The 15385-nt window shown below is 41.2% G+C and overlaps 1 protein-coding gene across 3 annotated transcripts in view; it reads right to left on the bottom strand.

Annotated features, from left to right (window-relative positions):
• Positions 1–15385, bottom strand: part of LOC102059643 (multidrug resistance-associated protein 1) — a 57512-nt gene that overhangs the window by 17040 nt on the left and 25087 nt on the right. For all 3 annotated transcript variants that reach the window (XM_055710015.1, XM_055710016.1, XM_055710013.1), the window contains exons 11-19: positions 14626–14718; positions 13031–13234; positions 10343–10489; positions 9883–9970; positions 8348–8417; positions 7354–7480; positions 6029–6205; positions 4790–4957; positions 4213–4390 (exon numbers count right to left, since the gene is read on the bottom strand). In XM_055710015.1, the coding sequence (XP_055565990.1) occupies positions 4213–4390; positions 4790–4957; positions 6029–6205; positions 7354–7480; positions 8348–8417; positions 9883–9970; positions 10343–10489; positions 13031–13234; positions 14626–14718 (1252 nt within the window). The remainder of the gene's footprint in view (positions 1–4212; positions 4391–4789; positions 4958–6028; positions 6206–7353; positions 7481–8347; positions 8418–9882; positions 9971–10342; positions 10490–13030; positions 13235–14625; positions 14719–15385) is intronic.

Raw genomic sequence — 15385 nt, forward strand, 5'->3', positions numbered from 1 at the left:
TGGGCTTCACTGGGGGCAGTGTTGATTGTGGAAAGCACAATGCTCTTCCTTTGCAGGTATGAAAACCCAACCTATAATGCAGAATTAATTATGAAATACACACTACTACCTAGTGTATAATACAAAGCTATTCAGCAAGAAAGCTTTCTTCCTTTCAAATTCAGCACTTTAAAAATAAATCCAGGGTTTTTTTTCTTGCTGCTACAATTGGGAAGCAATTTATACAGAGGCCAAGCAAGTAAGGCTCTCCAAATCTTACTCCTTTTCCAAAGAGCACATTTCTACTTTGTAGAGGACAGCAGCTGGAATGTGGGGAATTGAGTCTACAAAACTAAAAACATTCAAAGACATTCAAATCGAACAGCTACAAGTGACAGATCAAGGCACTTCCTTTCAAGATAAGCAGATTGTTGAACTAAACCCCACAGTCCAGACCCTTAGTTCTCAGAGTACTTTCACTCCTCTTTCCCTCCAGACTAAAACTGAGTAAGCCTGTTGTGCTGACAATTCTCATATAAAAAATTAACTGAGTAGCCATTGAAAGGTATTTCAACATTTTATCTGACTACAAAGTCAGACAAATGGGGAGACAGCCATCTGAAGCACAGCCCACACAATGTAGGCCAGATTTAGAATTACTAGTTGTACTGTACATCTGTATCTTTCAGGTACTGCAGTCAAGACTAAAGATGAACCAAACAGGTGAAAAATATTTCAACCTTACGGCGCAGCTGTACTTCTGTGGAGCCACTTTTACTCCCCACAAACACTAAAAATATCTCCAGGCTTTTCACAGACAATCGAAAGTTTATGCTGAAGCCATTTGGAAAAAACAACAAAAACTCAACCCTCACACACGTTAAAATAAAAATTAACATCTACTATATTAGTTTGTATGGGAGACAAAGGAAAACGGTCATAAAAAATCTAATCTTAAGCTATTTACTATCTCTACAGCAAGAGGTATTGCAGCAACAGCTACAAGTCAGGGCAGGGGAGGAAGACAACACCGAACACCAAAAAAGAAACACACTCCCAGGGGTCAAGGGCACATCTAATGACTCCAGACCAGTCTGCATAGGCAGAAGTAGTACTGGCATCAGCAAATCAGCCACACTAAACGCCAGAGAAAGAAACAACTTCTAAAAGCAAGAAGAATCTGGATGCTTTTTATACAGCCTGGTAGGTTATTTTGCATGTAGTTCCAAGTTACTTCAGAGAAGATTACCACCACAGCAACAGTAAGGCCTCCATTTCGTGTACCCACGGCTGAAAGCAGCAGCGCTGAATGGGCACTCTCTGTGGCTGAGCAGCTACTGTTGCCACCCTTGTAGCTGCCTTCTGCATCAAGTAGGACCGCTGGGGAAGGGGGAGCTCACACCTCCCCTCTGACTCACACAGGAGCAGCTTTCTGGAGTGGGAAATTTTCCCACTGTCCTGGTTTCGACTGGGATGGAGTTAACTTTCTACTTAGTAGCTAGTACAGTGCTGTACTGGCCCTTATGTGAGAACAATGTTGATAACGCACTGGTGTTTTCAGTTGTTGCTGGGTGATGTGTATACTAAGCCAAGGACTTTGGGGGTTTTTGGGCCTTGCCAGCCAGAGGGCTGGAGGGGCACAAGAAATTGGGAGGGGACACAGACAGGACAGGTGACCCAAACTAGCCAAAGAGGTATTCCATACCCTATGGAACGGGGGAAGGAGGAGGGGACATCCAGCATTGTGGCGCTTGTCTTCCCAAGTAACTGTTATGTGTGATGGATCCCTGCTTTCCTGGGGATGGCTGAACACCTGCCTGCCCATGGGAAGTGGTGAATAAATTCCTTGTTTTGCTTTGCTTGCATGTGCAGCTTTTGCTTTACCTATTAAATTGTTCTTATCTCACCCCTCGAGTTTTACATTCCTTTCCCCCATCCCTCTGGGCAAGGGGGGCATGAGCGAGCAGTAGTGTGGTGCTGGGTTGCTGGCTGGGGTTAAACCACAACACCCACACCCAGCAGAAACACTGTGAGGCTGTGGATGAGGAAGGTAGCAGTACAGCGAGCACACCGCAGGTAACCCTCAGGAATCACAACAGGAGAGAAGGGCTGGGAGGCAATGGGGAGCAGGCTTGCAGCCAAACCTCAGAGGCTGGGCAGGAAGAGAGGCCTTCTCATCCTTGCAGAAGCAGGATGTATTCCAGCCAGAAAGCACCAAACCACAGTTTTCTATTTTGCTCCACCTTAAGTGTTTTCAGGCTGCCAACATGTAGCTTCAGACATAAGAGCCTCCCTTTTAGTGTGTGTGCAGATGCTCTCCAGCTAGCTCAGACTGACTCCCATCACAGATTACTCTGTTTATCCAAGAACCTGTGAGTTTTAATTATATTTAGTGATCTTTTACATATCTGATAAATATTAATATCATCCCTGTGAATCAGACAAACAATGCCTCTATTTTTCGCTTTTTACTGTTGGCAGAAGATCACTTGACCAAAACCCAGAAACAGATCTGCTGCAAAAGAGGCCAACCCTGTGATACAGCAATCCTCTCTGAATCACCAGGGTCATACTGAAGTTAAAAGTGCCTTTTATTAGACAACTGCAGAGAAGCATAGCAAATTATAAAGTGCTGACTCACCTTCCAAAAGAAGATTCACTATTTGAACAGAAAAGTAAAGTAACTTAGTTTAATGTAAAGGACTTCAAAACCTACCATGTACTTGGAAAGGGGAGAAGAACATGGCTATTAAAGGAGGCAAATTTTGTACAAGTCAACTTATTAACTTCCTAGGGAAGTGCAGAGAATTTATTTGTCTCCAGAAATCTTGTACACTGAAGACTGCAACAAGTCTGACTGTGCCCAAAGAAGCTATAGGAGCACCTACAGAAAATACACAGAAGTTAGCCTGATTCTGCTTCCATAAAATCTCTTCCCACAGTGCTTTTCTCAGTGGGAGATCCCACCCATAAAGCACTCCCTGTTTACAGCCAGCATCCACCCAAACCAGCATCCCAGTCTGCAAAGTGACAACTGTGACATATCAAGCGACCTTTCCAAGGGGAGAGCTAGCCTACAGCAGGACATCCTGCCCTTGATCCTCAGCTCCGTATATCACACCCAAATCCAAGTCCCCATCAGGGATAGCTGGATGCATAAGATGGAGCCAGGAGAAGATGCCACCTTCCACATCCAGCAAACAAACTGCTTGTTCACAGCCTCCAAGGGCAGTCTGTGTTGCCAGCCTGGATACCAGAGAGCAGCTTCAGAGAATAAGGCAGACCGTCACAGCCCCTGGCAAAGAACTTCCAGGTGAAGATCAAGAGCAGCCCCCTGCCAAAGGCACCTCTCAACACCTCTTTAGGGCTTCACAGCTTCATCAGTGCAACCAGCTGTGGCACCGTTTCAGTTTTGCCTGTAACAGGCATGCGCGTAGAAGACTAAAAAATGTCTCTGCTTTCCCTCTAGGGAATGGGTGGGAACCAAGGGTTTTCCAAACGGAAGACGAAGGGAGAAGCGGCCTCGATCCCTTCCTTGTTCTGGAGAGCCTGCTCTGCAGCACTCAGCAGCAGGCATCTGCTACCAAACAGGCCTCAAGTGCAAAGCCAACAACTTCACTGGTCAGGGCAGTGCAAGCACTCCTCATACTTTTAGTCATCAGCATATGGAGGAGTGTCAGGAAATCACCACAGGCAAGGCGCTGAAGAAAACAGGCTAGAGGCAAGAGGCTAAGTTCCCCTGTTAAAATCCAATACTGCAAGTGTCCACAGGTTAAAAAAAAAAAAAATATTCTTAAGTATACTCCTATATCAGTGCAGCTCTACAGCTATTCTGTAAAGCAGAAGCAGATGTCAGGGACATCAGCTAGAGAAATGAGCTGTTGCTTCCTCCTCTTCATCTCCAGCAGAATTATCTGCTTAAAGATGCCACATCCTAATAAGCACAGGAAGTGTATTTAAACCCCAGCTGGCCTTTACTTGATCTCACAGCCACCTGATTTTTGCTTTAAGTGAGAAGAATTTTACTACAGATCTGCTCCGCATTTTCCTAAGTTATAAGAACGTATGTGTACTTAATCTCATAACCTTCAATACCCCCAAGAAATAAGTATCTCTAACTATAGGTTTATCACAAGAAACAGTAATTTCTTTGTACTTTCCTTCAACTACTAATATTTTTCCTTTAACAGGCACACATCAGCTTATTCCAAGAGAATTTATTTGTAAACTTACCACTGTTCTCCATGCTTTGTTCAGCATTAGCATATGTACGAAGAAACTCAGCAAAAGCCCCATCTTGCTTCAGCAGCTCCTGGTAGGAGCCCATTTCAGAGATTTCTCCATCAGACATCACCAGAATTGTATCCATTTGAGGCAGATAGTTGATAGCATGGGTTACCAAAACACGTGTCTGAAAAAAAAAAAAAAAAAAAAAAAAAAAAAAAGAAGAAGAAATATTTTTCTAACATCTCAAAATAGTAAAGACAAAGGCTCAACTACTACTCCTGCTGCTTGACTTCTGTGTATAATACAGTAATAACTATGGACAGGCATGCAGCATTTTTAAGAAAAACTACTGTTCTTGTCTTGATTTTTCCATCAAAGAATTCTGAATTACAGACACCAGACCATATTTCATTATAAACACTCTGTTTTATAAAAATCCTCTAATAATCTCAGAAGGATCCTTTCATTTTTCAGATGTTTGAAACAAAAATCTGAATATGCAACTTGACAAACTCTGAATCATTTGAACTCAGCAAAGAAAAACAAACCATTCTCTAGAGACAAGTATCTCATTATGACATACTTTATTTTTCAGGATTCCTTTTGGTCCAATAACTTTTTCAAAAATATGTTTCCCAACATGAGCATCAACAGCTGATAAGGGATCGTCACATAAATAGACATCTGCATTACAGTAAACCGCCCGAGCAAGACTGACTCGCTGTTTCTGTCCTCCAGACAAATTCACACCCTGGGGAAACAAGAAAATATGATCCTTTATTTACAGCTAAAAAGAGATGTCTTACTCCAGTTTGTGAAAGACACAAGTCATACGTGGTTTATGCAAATCAGAGAAATTTCAGCATTGTATGAAATAGATCTCCATCACAAATAATTTCACTACCACAACAGCATATGCACAGTCAAAATCCCCCGGAAGGAAGTTTATCTATTAAGTTTTCTCACTACCACTGAGAGCTAGTTAAAAACAACAACAACAAAAAACACAACAAAAAAACCCACCATTTACTAGTCTTGTAAAGCAATTCACCCAGACAGACCTACCTAGAGTGCACATTCAGGGGCTACTTCTCTTTTCAGCTGTATTTCTGCAGCACTGCCTCTGACTCAATAAACAAACTCAGTTCACACTCCACAGTTTGGCTGGCCTGCTGATCAACAAGCAGGATAAAGCTGCACCCTTTACTGAATACAGGACTGTCAGCTGGCCACTGCACCACACCTGTAAGTAGTCAGCTTGCAAAGCACCTGTCTGTTTTCTGACCAACATCAGCTTAGCAGAATGGCGAGCAGGTTACGTACACATACCCTGCTGGCCAGGTGGTCAGGGGACACTTGGTCCTACTCCCATAGCAGAGCACTACAACATCTATGCAAGCTTCTAAATCTCACACCACCCATATTTTTGCAGCCAAGGGCCAGTTTAGAGTGGTGGTTGGCTTTGTGGTTGGGTTTTTTTGGGGGGTGGGGTGTTGTTTGCTCATTTTAAAGGAAGCTAAGTGTTCAGAAGATTCTTCTCTTCCTGCTTCCATACATTTTTCTGCTCTATGACCATGGCAACTTAGAGACAATTAAAAACTGTCATTGCAAAATGCTTTTTCATTTGTAATTGAGGACAGGTTTCCTCCTCTTTGAGGCTTCAAGACAAGAAAAACATACTGTCCAGGTTTGCCTCATTGTAGAGGGTTGCTACTCTCAGTGTTTCAAATTCAATACAACATTAAGATAAAGTAGAATAAAAGTCATATGGCCTTAACTACAAGCAATAGCACTGTTACAGTAGAGTGGGCATTTAAAGTACCTTTTCTCCTATTTCTGTTTTGTCCCCTGTAGGAAGAATCTCTATATCAGGCAGCAGTGCACAAGCCTCAATCACACGCTTGTACCGGCTCTCATTCTTCTCCCTTCCAAAGAGAATGTTATCTTCCAGAGTTGCATTTTGGACCCAGGCTTGCTGAGGAACGTAGGCTACTGAGCCCTGCAAGAAAAATGAAGTTCCTTATTCAGTACTTAAAAGTCTCCACACAAAGTCAAAGCACAGCAGGGTTCTGTGAGGCCAGCAGTGCTAATCACCTCACAAGCTGCATATGGTCATTTCAAAACTGCACAAAGTAGTTCTTGGGCTACACCTGCCTCCAAAATGTTATTTTTCTAATCCACCCTCCAAGTGAGGTAACAAAGGGTGTTGGTAGCATACAAAGGAATTCAAACAAAGTATCATTCTCTAACTTAAATTTGGAGGAAACATTTGTTTAGAGAATATGCACAATTACTGAATGTCAAAAGTCATTAGTTCCTTCATATAGTTATAAATTATGTTCTGCATAAAACGATTTAACTTGGAATGCAAGTGTTTATCAAATGCATCCCCGCCAAGAGATTTCTGCAGAAAGTAGGGGAAGTCATTTTCATATAAAAGTCAGTTCAAAGGAAGAGATTGAGCTACTGCAAAGTATTCTGCTTTGAAGATGAGTTCTGCCTTCTTTCTGCACAAATAATCATTGAATCATGAAATCGCCTACTTTATTTTTCCAGAACAATTTTGGAGATGATCAAATGTGCATTCTTTCAAATGCAACATATTTGTTTTACTCTTAAAATAATCCTCTTTCCATATATTACAACAGCAGCAAAATCCAAAACAAGGATTTTTTACTTATTTACTTTCAGTTCATTTGTCCTCTGTGAGCTCTGTGCAACTCTGATGTCTAAGAAAGTACAAACTACAGGAGCAGCTTTTCGCATGTTTAGGTATCTAGGTGTACCCTCTCCTTGTAATTCTCTGACATCTGAGAAGGTATGAATCAATACTGCTCTTCCCCAGGCTGGAGCATGTATAATAGGCTCCCCACCTCATACCCAGCTACTAACAAGACTCCCCAGAATACTTATCTTTGAGACCTCTATCGTTCTCTCTATTTGGCTAAATCTGAAACCAACAGATTGTTGTTGGGTTGAGGCTTAACAGGCAACTACACAGAGCGCAAGCTAAGGTGTTGCTAGGAAATAATGATAAAAAACACATTCCTTTGAAAAACTGTCTCTTCCCTTCTTCATGCCACTTGGAAGTCTAGAATCCCTCCGGCAATACCCACAAATTGCTGAACAATTCTTCAGACATCCCACCTTGACAACAACGTAGCCTTCCTTTTTTTCCATCTCCCCCAGTAACGCAGACAGCAATGAAGACTTTCCACAGCCAACTTGACCAACAATAGCTACCAAGGAGCCTTCAGGAACAGTGAAATTAATGCTGAAATAAAGTGCACATAATTCAACCTTGCTTGCTGGCACATCCCAGTAGTTAAACAGTCAACTGAGCAGCCCATATAAAGCCAGATGCAATGGGAACGCTCACTGCAGATGCTGACACAGCACAGAAACGCTTGAAAAAGCAAATCTCTCATTCAGAAAGCACCCAGCTCTCTTCATATGTAGGACATAGCATTGTAATATGTAATTAGTGAAAAGAGGAAGAAAGAAAAAACCCACTGTGACACAACCTGTCCAATATTTCCCTCAAACACTCTGTGAAGACAAATGTAAATACCAATGAATGCTTCCCAAACAGCACAAACGTCACAAAGACAATGCAATTTGAGGCCCAAGAAAGAACAGCCAAATTTAAGGGAAGGGACAGGGCACAGGGAAGACACGGCTCGTAGATGCATCACCCCGGTTACTTTGTTAGTCATACCATGTGCAAGGTTTTTCACTGGCTTTCCGCAGCACGGGAATCAATGATGGCAGGAGTTAGCGAGAAGACGATTTTAAAAGGAAGACTCTGAGGTCCTAGTGCAAACGTGAGGGGCTAATCCGGCTGCATCCTCTAGATGGCGCTATCCCATCTACAGCGCACAGCTAGACGGGATCTGAGCCTTCCTCTCCTCCCAGTACACCTCTCCCTACTCCTCTTTACGCATGCCATACATACTACATACTTTGTAAACCCCTCTAGCTCGTGAAGCCCCTGGTATAAAAACAAAGGCATAGAACAGATGTAACTTGTTCTGTTCCTTTAAAGCCACAAACTCTTCTGCATACAGATCTTATAATTCAAATACAGATCATTTATGATGCAGCAAGATTACGGAGCAGAATGAAGGGTATTAATTCTTACCTGTTCAGTGAAGGAGGATCATTTTTTGACCAGCTAAATGTTGCATTCTTTACAACAATGCATCCTTCAGCTGAAAAATAGAAAAAATCCTATTTATAGAAGTGCCAGTGCAAACAGCTAAATTGTATGCTCTGGATTCATGCCACAGAATTCAATCTACGCACATCCATGCAAAGGTATAAAAGCTACTTTTCCAGCAGAACCACCATCCACTCCTCACCAAAAGCTCTTGTTCTGCTTTTACTGAATATATCACCAGCAGAGGTTCTGAGGTTCCACTTAGTAACCAGGAGGTACATGAATGTCAACCATACAAAGACCCTGACCTACTCAGCTGCATCCTCCTTTATCCAGCAGCTCTACTGCAGCACTGCAAACTCTGTTCAAGTAACTAGCAGCCTCAATCTGACTTGTTCTTCAATGAAAGCATCAGCTAAGCTGCCAATTCCATGTGTGAAGCCAAGTTACTACAATGATAGGGCAAAGTCAGTCAAACCACCAAATAAAATAACTTCAACCAAAAACACTGTTCAGTGAAACATTGTATGGTACTGGCACCTGTAGATTTTTACAGCAAACAGCTCAAAATATACCACTGCTAATTCAACCAAGTATGCAATAAATAATTAACCTAGGTATATATTTACATTAGTATGCAAGTAAAACACATTATGGACAAAAAAAAACCACCCAAACAAACAAAAAAAATCCCAAAATAAAACCACACTAAAGATTTGTGAGCAATGTATTCATGGTTATCAGCTAAGAAAGGGAGGAGATATTCCCAAAAGGAAGATGAAGAGGAAAATAATCAGAAAATAAAAGAACTACAGCAGATGACTGCTCAGCCAAAAGCCAAGTGACTAAAATGATAGAGCTTAACTAACCACATGACAGGGAGTGATGGGGATTTCACTATCTTTGTAAAAAGGAAGAAAAAACATTTAGAAATGACTGACGTAGTTACAGTCAAGTTTTGTTTTGCATTAGTTTTTCAGTAAATCTGCCTTCACACTTATCTCCTAAACGGCTCTTTATACCCAAAGCAGCAACACTGGATACAGTGGGAGAAACACGGGGTGTAACACACTTTCCACAAAACAGAATGTAGAGGCATCTGCCTAAAATGGGACCTATCCTTTTTCTTCAAAGATACTGAAGTGTTACACGATTGTTTGTCTCAAAAATGCTGGCGTTTGGCACAGCATTAATTATCATTTTCTTAACTGCCTACAAATTTCAAATGGCTACATTTAAAACAGTGTAACAAGTAATTTTTGAAGTGACGATCTGTGTCTGGATGCAACCATTCTGTAGTTTGGACACAGGAGTCAGGGACAGGAAAAAAACTACCTGAGAAGGTGGCAACAACTTTATATAATTTCCATTTTACAAACTCACTTTTCTGCTTTCTGGCTAAATTTTATCAGTGAAATCCACCAAAAGGGAGTACTTTTGTCAAAGAAAGCAAAAGAAACACTGTGAAGACACCCAAAACCTGCACACACTGTTTTTCAATAGGAAAAGAAACTCACCCTCTGTGACGGGACCCCTGATTATGCTGTCTGGATCTAACTCTTCATGAGACAGGAACACCCTAAGGCGCTTCAAGGAGACACTGGCCTGCATGGGAAAGGGATGCAAAACTTTCTTACACTCTGCTCATTATACTCAAGAGGTTGTTGTTTTGCACCACATATACATTACTTCATTATTATGCACTCCTAATCCCTCCTTAAATCCACTGCATAGTTGCTTGGATAGTCAAACTCGCACTTCCCAAACCACAGGAAAGAGTTGATTTCAGGAATACCCATTCGCCATAACCAGGATTGACAATTTTGCTTGCACAGCACTTAACACACAGGAAATCCAAAGCTCCCCTTCTGAGGCAGCTGAATTTCACCAGCAGACATTCTCTAAGCACAGGAATGTAATCCTTCCACCCAGTGGCTACTTCTGTGCAGAAGCACCTGTTAATGATTGAAGACTTACTTCTACTATGCTGCTGATAACCACAGGAAGCATGTTCAATGGAAACCTGAGGATGTTGAATAACGCTAGGGAAACAAATGCCTTCTGAGCATCCAAGATGTTGTTCTTGTCTATCGTGACGTACACAGCAAACGTGGACAAGGCAACCTGAAACAAAGTGCAGTGGTTACAGTTAGGGCAACGTTTTTTTAAAGTCACTAACTCAGGAGTCCCACAGTCTGACAGATGGAATCAGAGGTCTACAAATCAAAGACAGAGTAATGTTCAGGTAACTTCCTTGTTCCTGGTAACACTTTCTGCAAAACAAACATTTGATGTAAACCTATTGTTGTAAAAAGAAGTTGATGGCTCCTCTTGGAACAGTGTCTAGTGCTCACTTTCTTCATACAGTTAGGATAAAACCACAAATGTCCCAGACTATTTGTGGTCACATTGCAGGAAAAGGGAAGGAGAGAAACGATCACTTGTCTTTCTTGCTGCTCTCTTTCAGTTTTAAGGTATGCCCCGTGGTACCAGATACTGGATCAGTAACATACATAGAAACACCCCAATGCTAACCCATTTTACATTTTGTCAAGACTACCACAACCCTACATCTCCAAGTACAGCCCACTATCATGGACAGATTGTTTTCCAAGAAACTGGAAACGTTAGTGCATTACAAAGACAAAGCCTTATAGTACCTAAAGAGTTCATAAGCTTCAACTGTCAGAAAAACATAAGATCCATGCTGAACAAGAAAATGATGTTGAACCACTGTTATCAATCATAAGCTATAAAAATATTTCAAAAAATCCATACACCGATTTAAATTTTTCTAAAATGTGTTGATTAAATTGTAGTAAAATTAAACTAAACAAAATGTCACTTTGGGATATATTCCCTTCTTAATTTTTCTTCCATGGTAACACCACTAACACCTTGGTATATCACAAGATCCAGCAACATTTTCCCACAGACTGCCACTTAAAACAAGAAATCAAGGTAGGCTGACCTTCAGCATTCCCTCTCCCACAAGACTTGAAACAATGTGCTCAAATGCCCAAGTAACAGTCTCATCTAAGCACAGCATCCATTGAAGACATTAGTATTTCTGTTAAAAATCTGACTGCTGTGGAGACATGTATTGTTCTTTGAACAGCAGCTGACTCAGCTGTGCCTGGTAGAGTAGCTTGTTTGTACAGTCCTTAGTTTGGACAACCCTATGCCAGGAAGAAAGCCCTCCCACAGAGACCAAAAACAAGGCCAGGTCCAAAGAATAACCTCACAAGCAGCATGTCTGCAATCTTGTGTTACCAGCAATTAGTCTGAAATACACCCTTATCAGCACACACAGCAGTAGGGGAGGTACCACAAATTGAATAGTCTCCTGACACCATTATTAAACAACGTTTTAAAGAGCCCTGGCCATGGAAACACGAGAAGGAGCAGAGGAAATAAGTTTTCCATGTCTGAAGTGCTTTCAGGTAGGCGCTTGCAACAATTCTTTAATCAGATGTTCAGAAGAACATATATCCATAAAATGGGATGTTAAACAGCAGCCTTACACTTCAGGCTGTACTGTTTCTGCCCCAGAGGCATCACCTCCCCATCCCCTCCCACCCCCCCCACCCCGAGGCAAGGACCATTGCCAACACATTCACAATGCGTGCTGAAACAGAGCTACTGGCTAGGCAAATTGTCTTCTCAGACTCTACAGAACAGCATCAAGGAGTCCACCTGCAGATTTTTATTTAGAAACTTCATTTAATAATATATTTACATCAAAACTAGCTCAGACTTCTTTTAGAAAAGCATTTGCTTAAGAATGCAGCTGATATTTCCTACCCAGGGCACTGCTGCTTCTGCCTTTCATCATGCCCAAAACATAACATAAACACTAAAAATGTTTGCGGGAAAGGAATCTGAGACTGGAAAGTACACTTAAACACCTTCAACTGGAACAACACATATTTTATCCTAATGTAGTCAAGGCTTTTATTTGCTTCTGTACACAAAAGCAATGGCCCCTTGTTCTGATAGGATCTGAAGCAATTTTTATATGATCTCACCCTTCTCTCCCTTTTATTAGTTTAAATGTAAGCTAACCACAAACAGTGGGGATGTTTTCAAATATCAAGAATTATTTTTAAAAAAATATGATCTGAAGCAATCCCAGCGTATGCAATGGCTTTACCTCTCCACATGTTTCTTAAAACAGATGCTGAGAGAACCCAAGCCAGAGGTACACTTGGTGCACAATGTCCCACTCAAGGACTCTTATCTAAGGACCTGCTGCTATCAGAAAGATGCTGAAAAGGAAAGGAAGTTTTACTTGTCAGCCACAGCTACCACCTGGAGGGTACTGTGCTCATTAGTAGCCTCTTCTAAATCTGACAGTACATTGAAATCTTAGGTTCTTCAAGTACACTACCAAAAACAGAGAAGGATGCAGAGAAAGTTTTTATTCTTAAATACTTCGGCCAATACCTTCTAGAATACATCCAACTGGCTGTTACTAAGTTTCAAAGAACACAGTAGTGCCTCTTCATAGAGAAGCAGAAGACATGTGTTCAATTTCCCACCTCTGCAGAGGGCATTCTGACTCTTCCGCTCATTAAAAAACAAAACCAAAACAAGTTCCCATGCATTGGCTTGGAAATCATGGTCCCAGAAAGGAGAGCAGACTTTTACATTCGTTTCACTTACCAAAAAAGGAGCACAAACCCAAGTGAAGGTTGCCATTGCAGCAAGGTAAGCAGATTTTTTTAGGACTTTGAGTTCTTTTTGTCTGATCTCTAATACCTTCTCTCTGAAGGCTAATTCCCAAGCATAGAGTTTCAGAACTTTAATCCCATTGAGAATTTCATTCATCAGCTTAATTCTGTTGTCTTTGCTCTTCATTTGAGCCACCTAAAAACAACATTGCAAAAAATAATTAGCAGAGCACAATGCTTGGCAGAACCACAAAGTTCTAAGCTTTGTATTTTGCAATAGCAAAATTTACCTCATTATCATCAAAAGCTTACTAGCTTCCCAAGCAGGAAATCTGAGATGCTATCTGAACAAACAAATATGCAGAATTAATAAGATGTTTTAAACCAATTGAAAGAATGCTTCATGCAACTAAAAATCCAAACCATGATCAAAGCAATTGTGACACTGGTTTAAGTGGGATTAACCCTGCATCAGGGAGCCCTGGGACTCAGGTTCCTCTTAGGTACAATATGCAGATAAAAAAACCCCAGCCACTAGAATCAAGCTTCAGTGATGTGCAGTTTGCATCTAACCTTAGACCAAATGTGGTTTTTCATCATTTTCAGCACTAGAAAGCGTAAGTAGAAGCAAAAAGCTTTCTACTCAGCCATAAGAACGCTGGTTCTTCAAAAGTTTCCATCTTCATAAAGTATTTTAATGAGGGCAGTGCAAATTTGAAACAATGTTCTGACTCAGCACTAGGCAGTCAGTAGACTGCACCAGTACAGCTATCCCAGACAGCTGTTACCAACGGCAGTGTGGCTGTGACAGGCTAGAACACCCCTGCTTCTCCCATGGAGGAACCAAATACTGTGGTATATTTTGATGAACATCTAGAGCTAAAAATTTTCATTTACATAGATCAATCTTTTCTGACATTCAGTAAATTCAGTTCGTAGTGAAGTCTGTACCAGAAGGCACGTGGTGAGGCTGCTGGAAGTAGTTCTTGCAGTAAAAAACATGAGAGTTTGAGTCTACATTTACTTCTGGGCGCTCTCTGTAACAAACTGATCCCCTCTGAATAAAATCAAAATCCACTAGGGACCAAGAACAGGAAACAACTAAGAATTCTTCTTCCTCATCCCTTCAAGGGGAAAAAAAAAACCAAACCACACACCAAACCAAAAAAAACCCATAACAAACCAACAACACTGCAACCACCATCCTCGAAGTGTGATTATTTCGCTCATTACAGTTCACTAGGCAGACAGTAGTTTACATCTGCACTTCAGTTCTTAGGCAGTAAGTTAATAACAACTAATTCCAAACCGATCGCTGGGCATTTAATGAACCTGGCTAAGCTGCTACCTTGGTCTTAACTACTGCAAAATTTTCAGACCATTATATACAGATAAGCTGAAAGGCCAAAATATACACGAGTTTGTTTAGTCCACATACACAAGAGCTGTGACCTTTCTTTCCCTCCCCTTTTTTTAAGGGATAAATAGAGGAAGGGAAAAAAATTTAAAAGGACAAACCTCAGGAACGAGTCAAAGAACAGAACATGATTCTTAAAAACACACTGCCGCATATATAAAGATTCTAACCTGATAGGTTTTTGTCTTCATTGCCATCACAGCATTTATCGGAACCAGAAGGATCATGACAGCCACACCTGCCAGGACTGAAGGACCTAAATTCTGAAAAGCACTTAGTTGTAAACATTTACTCAAACTCATTTTTTAAAAATCTTGGGTCAAACCACTGCATATGCTACAGAAAAGCATTCTGAAATAACTTTTCAACCTCTTCTTCCCTTTTCAAGAACAGCTTGGGGGAAGAGGAAGATCAAGCATGGGCTTGGTTTGACGGTTTTTTTTATTTTTGAAATAAACATACACATATAGCCCCCATATAGACAGATCAATAGCTACATATACTGCTCTGTTTATTTATACACACATACAGAGATCTTCTAATGTTTTCCAGTTTTTGCTGGTTTGTCTATTCTTCTGATCTAGAGACCCATGCAAGGGCGTGACCAACTTCTTGGGGAATTTCATCACCTTTCTGATGGACAGTGAGAACTGGGAAGAGTCAGTCTACTGACTGTCTGGATTATAAACAGCAAGCATCTCATATGGCGACTCTCAGAGTGCAGAACCAAGATCACTTTCATTTAAATCAAGTGACAAAGTGAGATACTCTAGGTGCTGCAGTCCCCCAAAAGATAGTAGCTCCCATCTGCATCCTCCCCACATCCACTCAGATACACAAACTAAGAACCTCCTGCCTTCCTTTTGACAGCAGCGACAAAAGCAGCTCTGAATGGCTTCTACACAAACAGCATTTTCTCCACACTGCTTA

Source organism: Falco cherrug, chromosome 4 (genome assembly GCF_023634085.1).
Source record: "Falco cherrug isolate bFalChe1 chromosome 4, bFalChe1.pri, whole genome shotgun sequence".
Taxonomy (NCBI): domain Eukaryota; kingdom Metazoa; phylum Chordata; class Aves; order Falconiformes; family Falconidae; genus Falco; species Falco cherrug.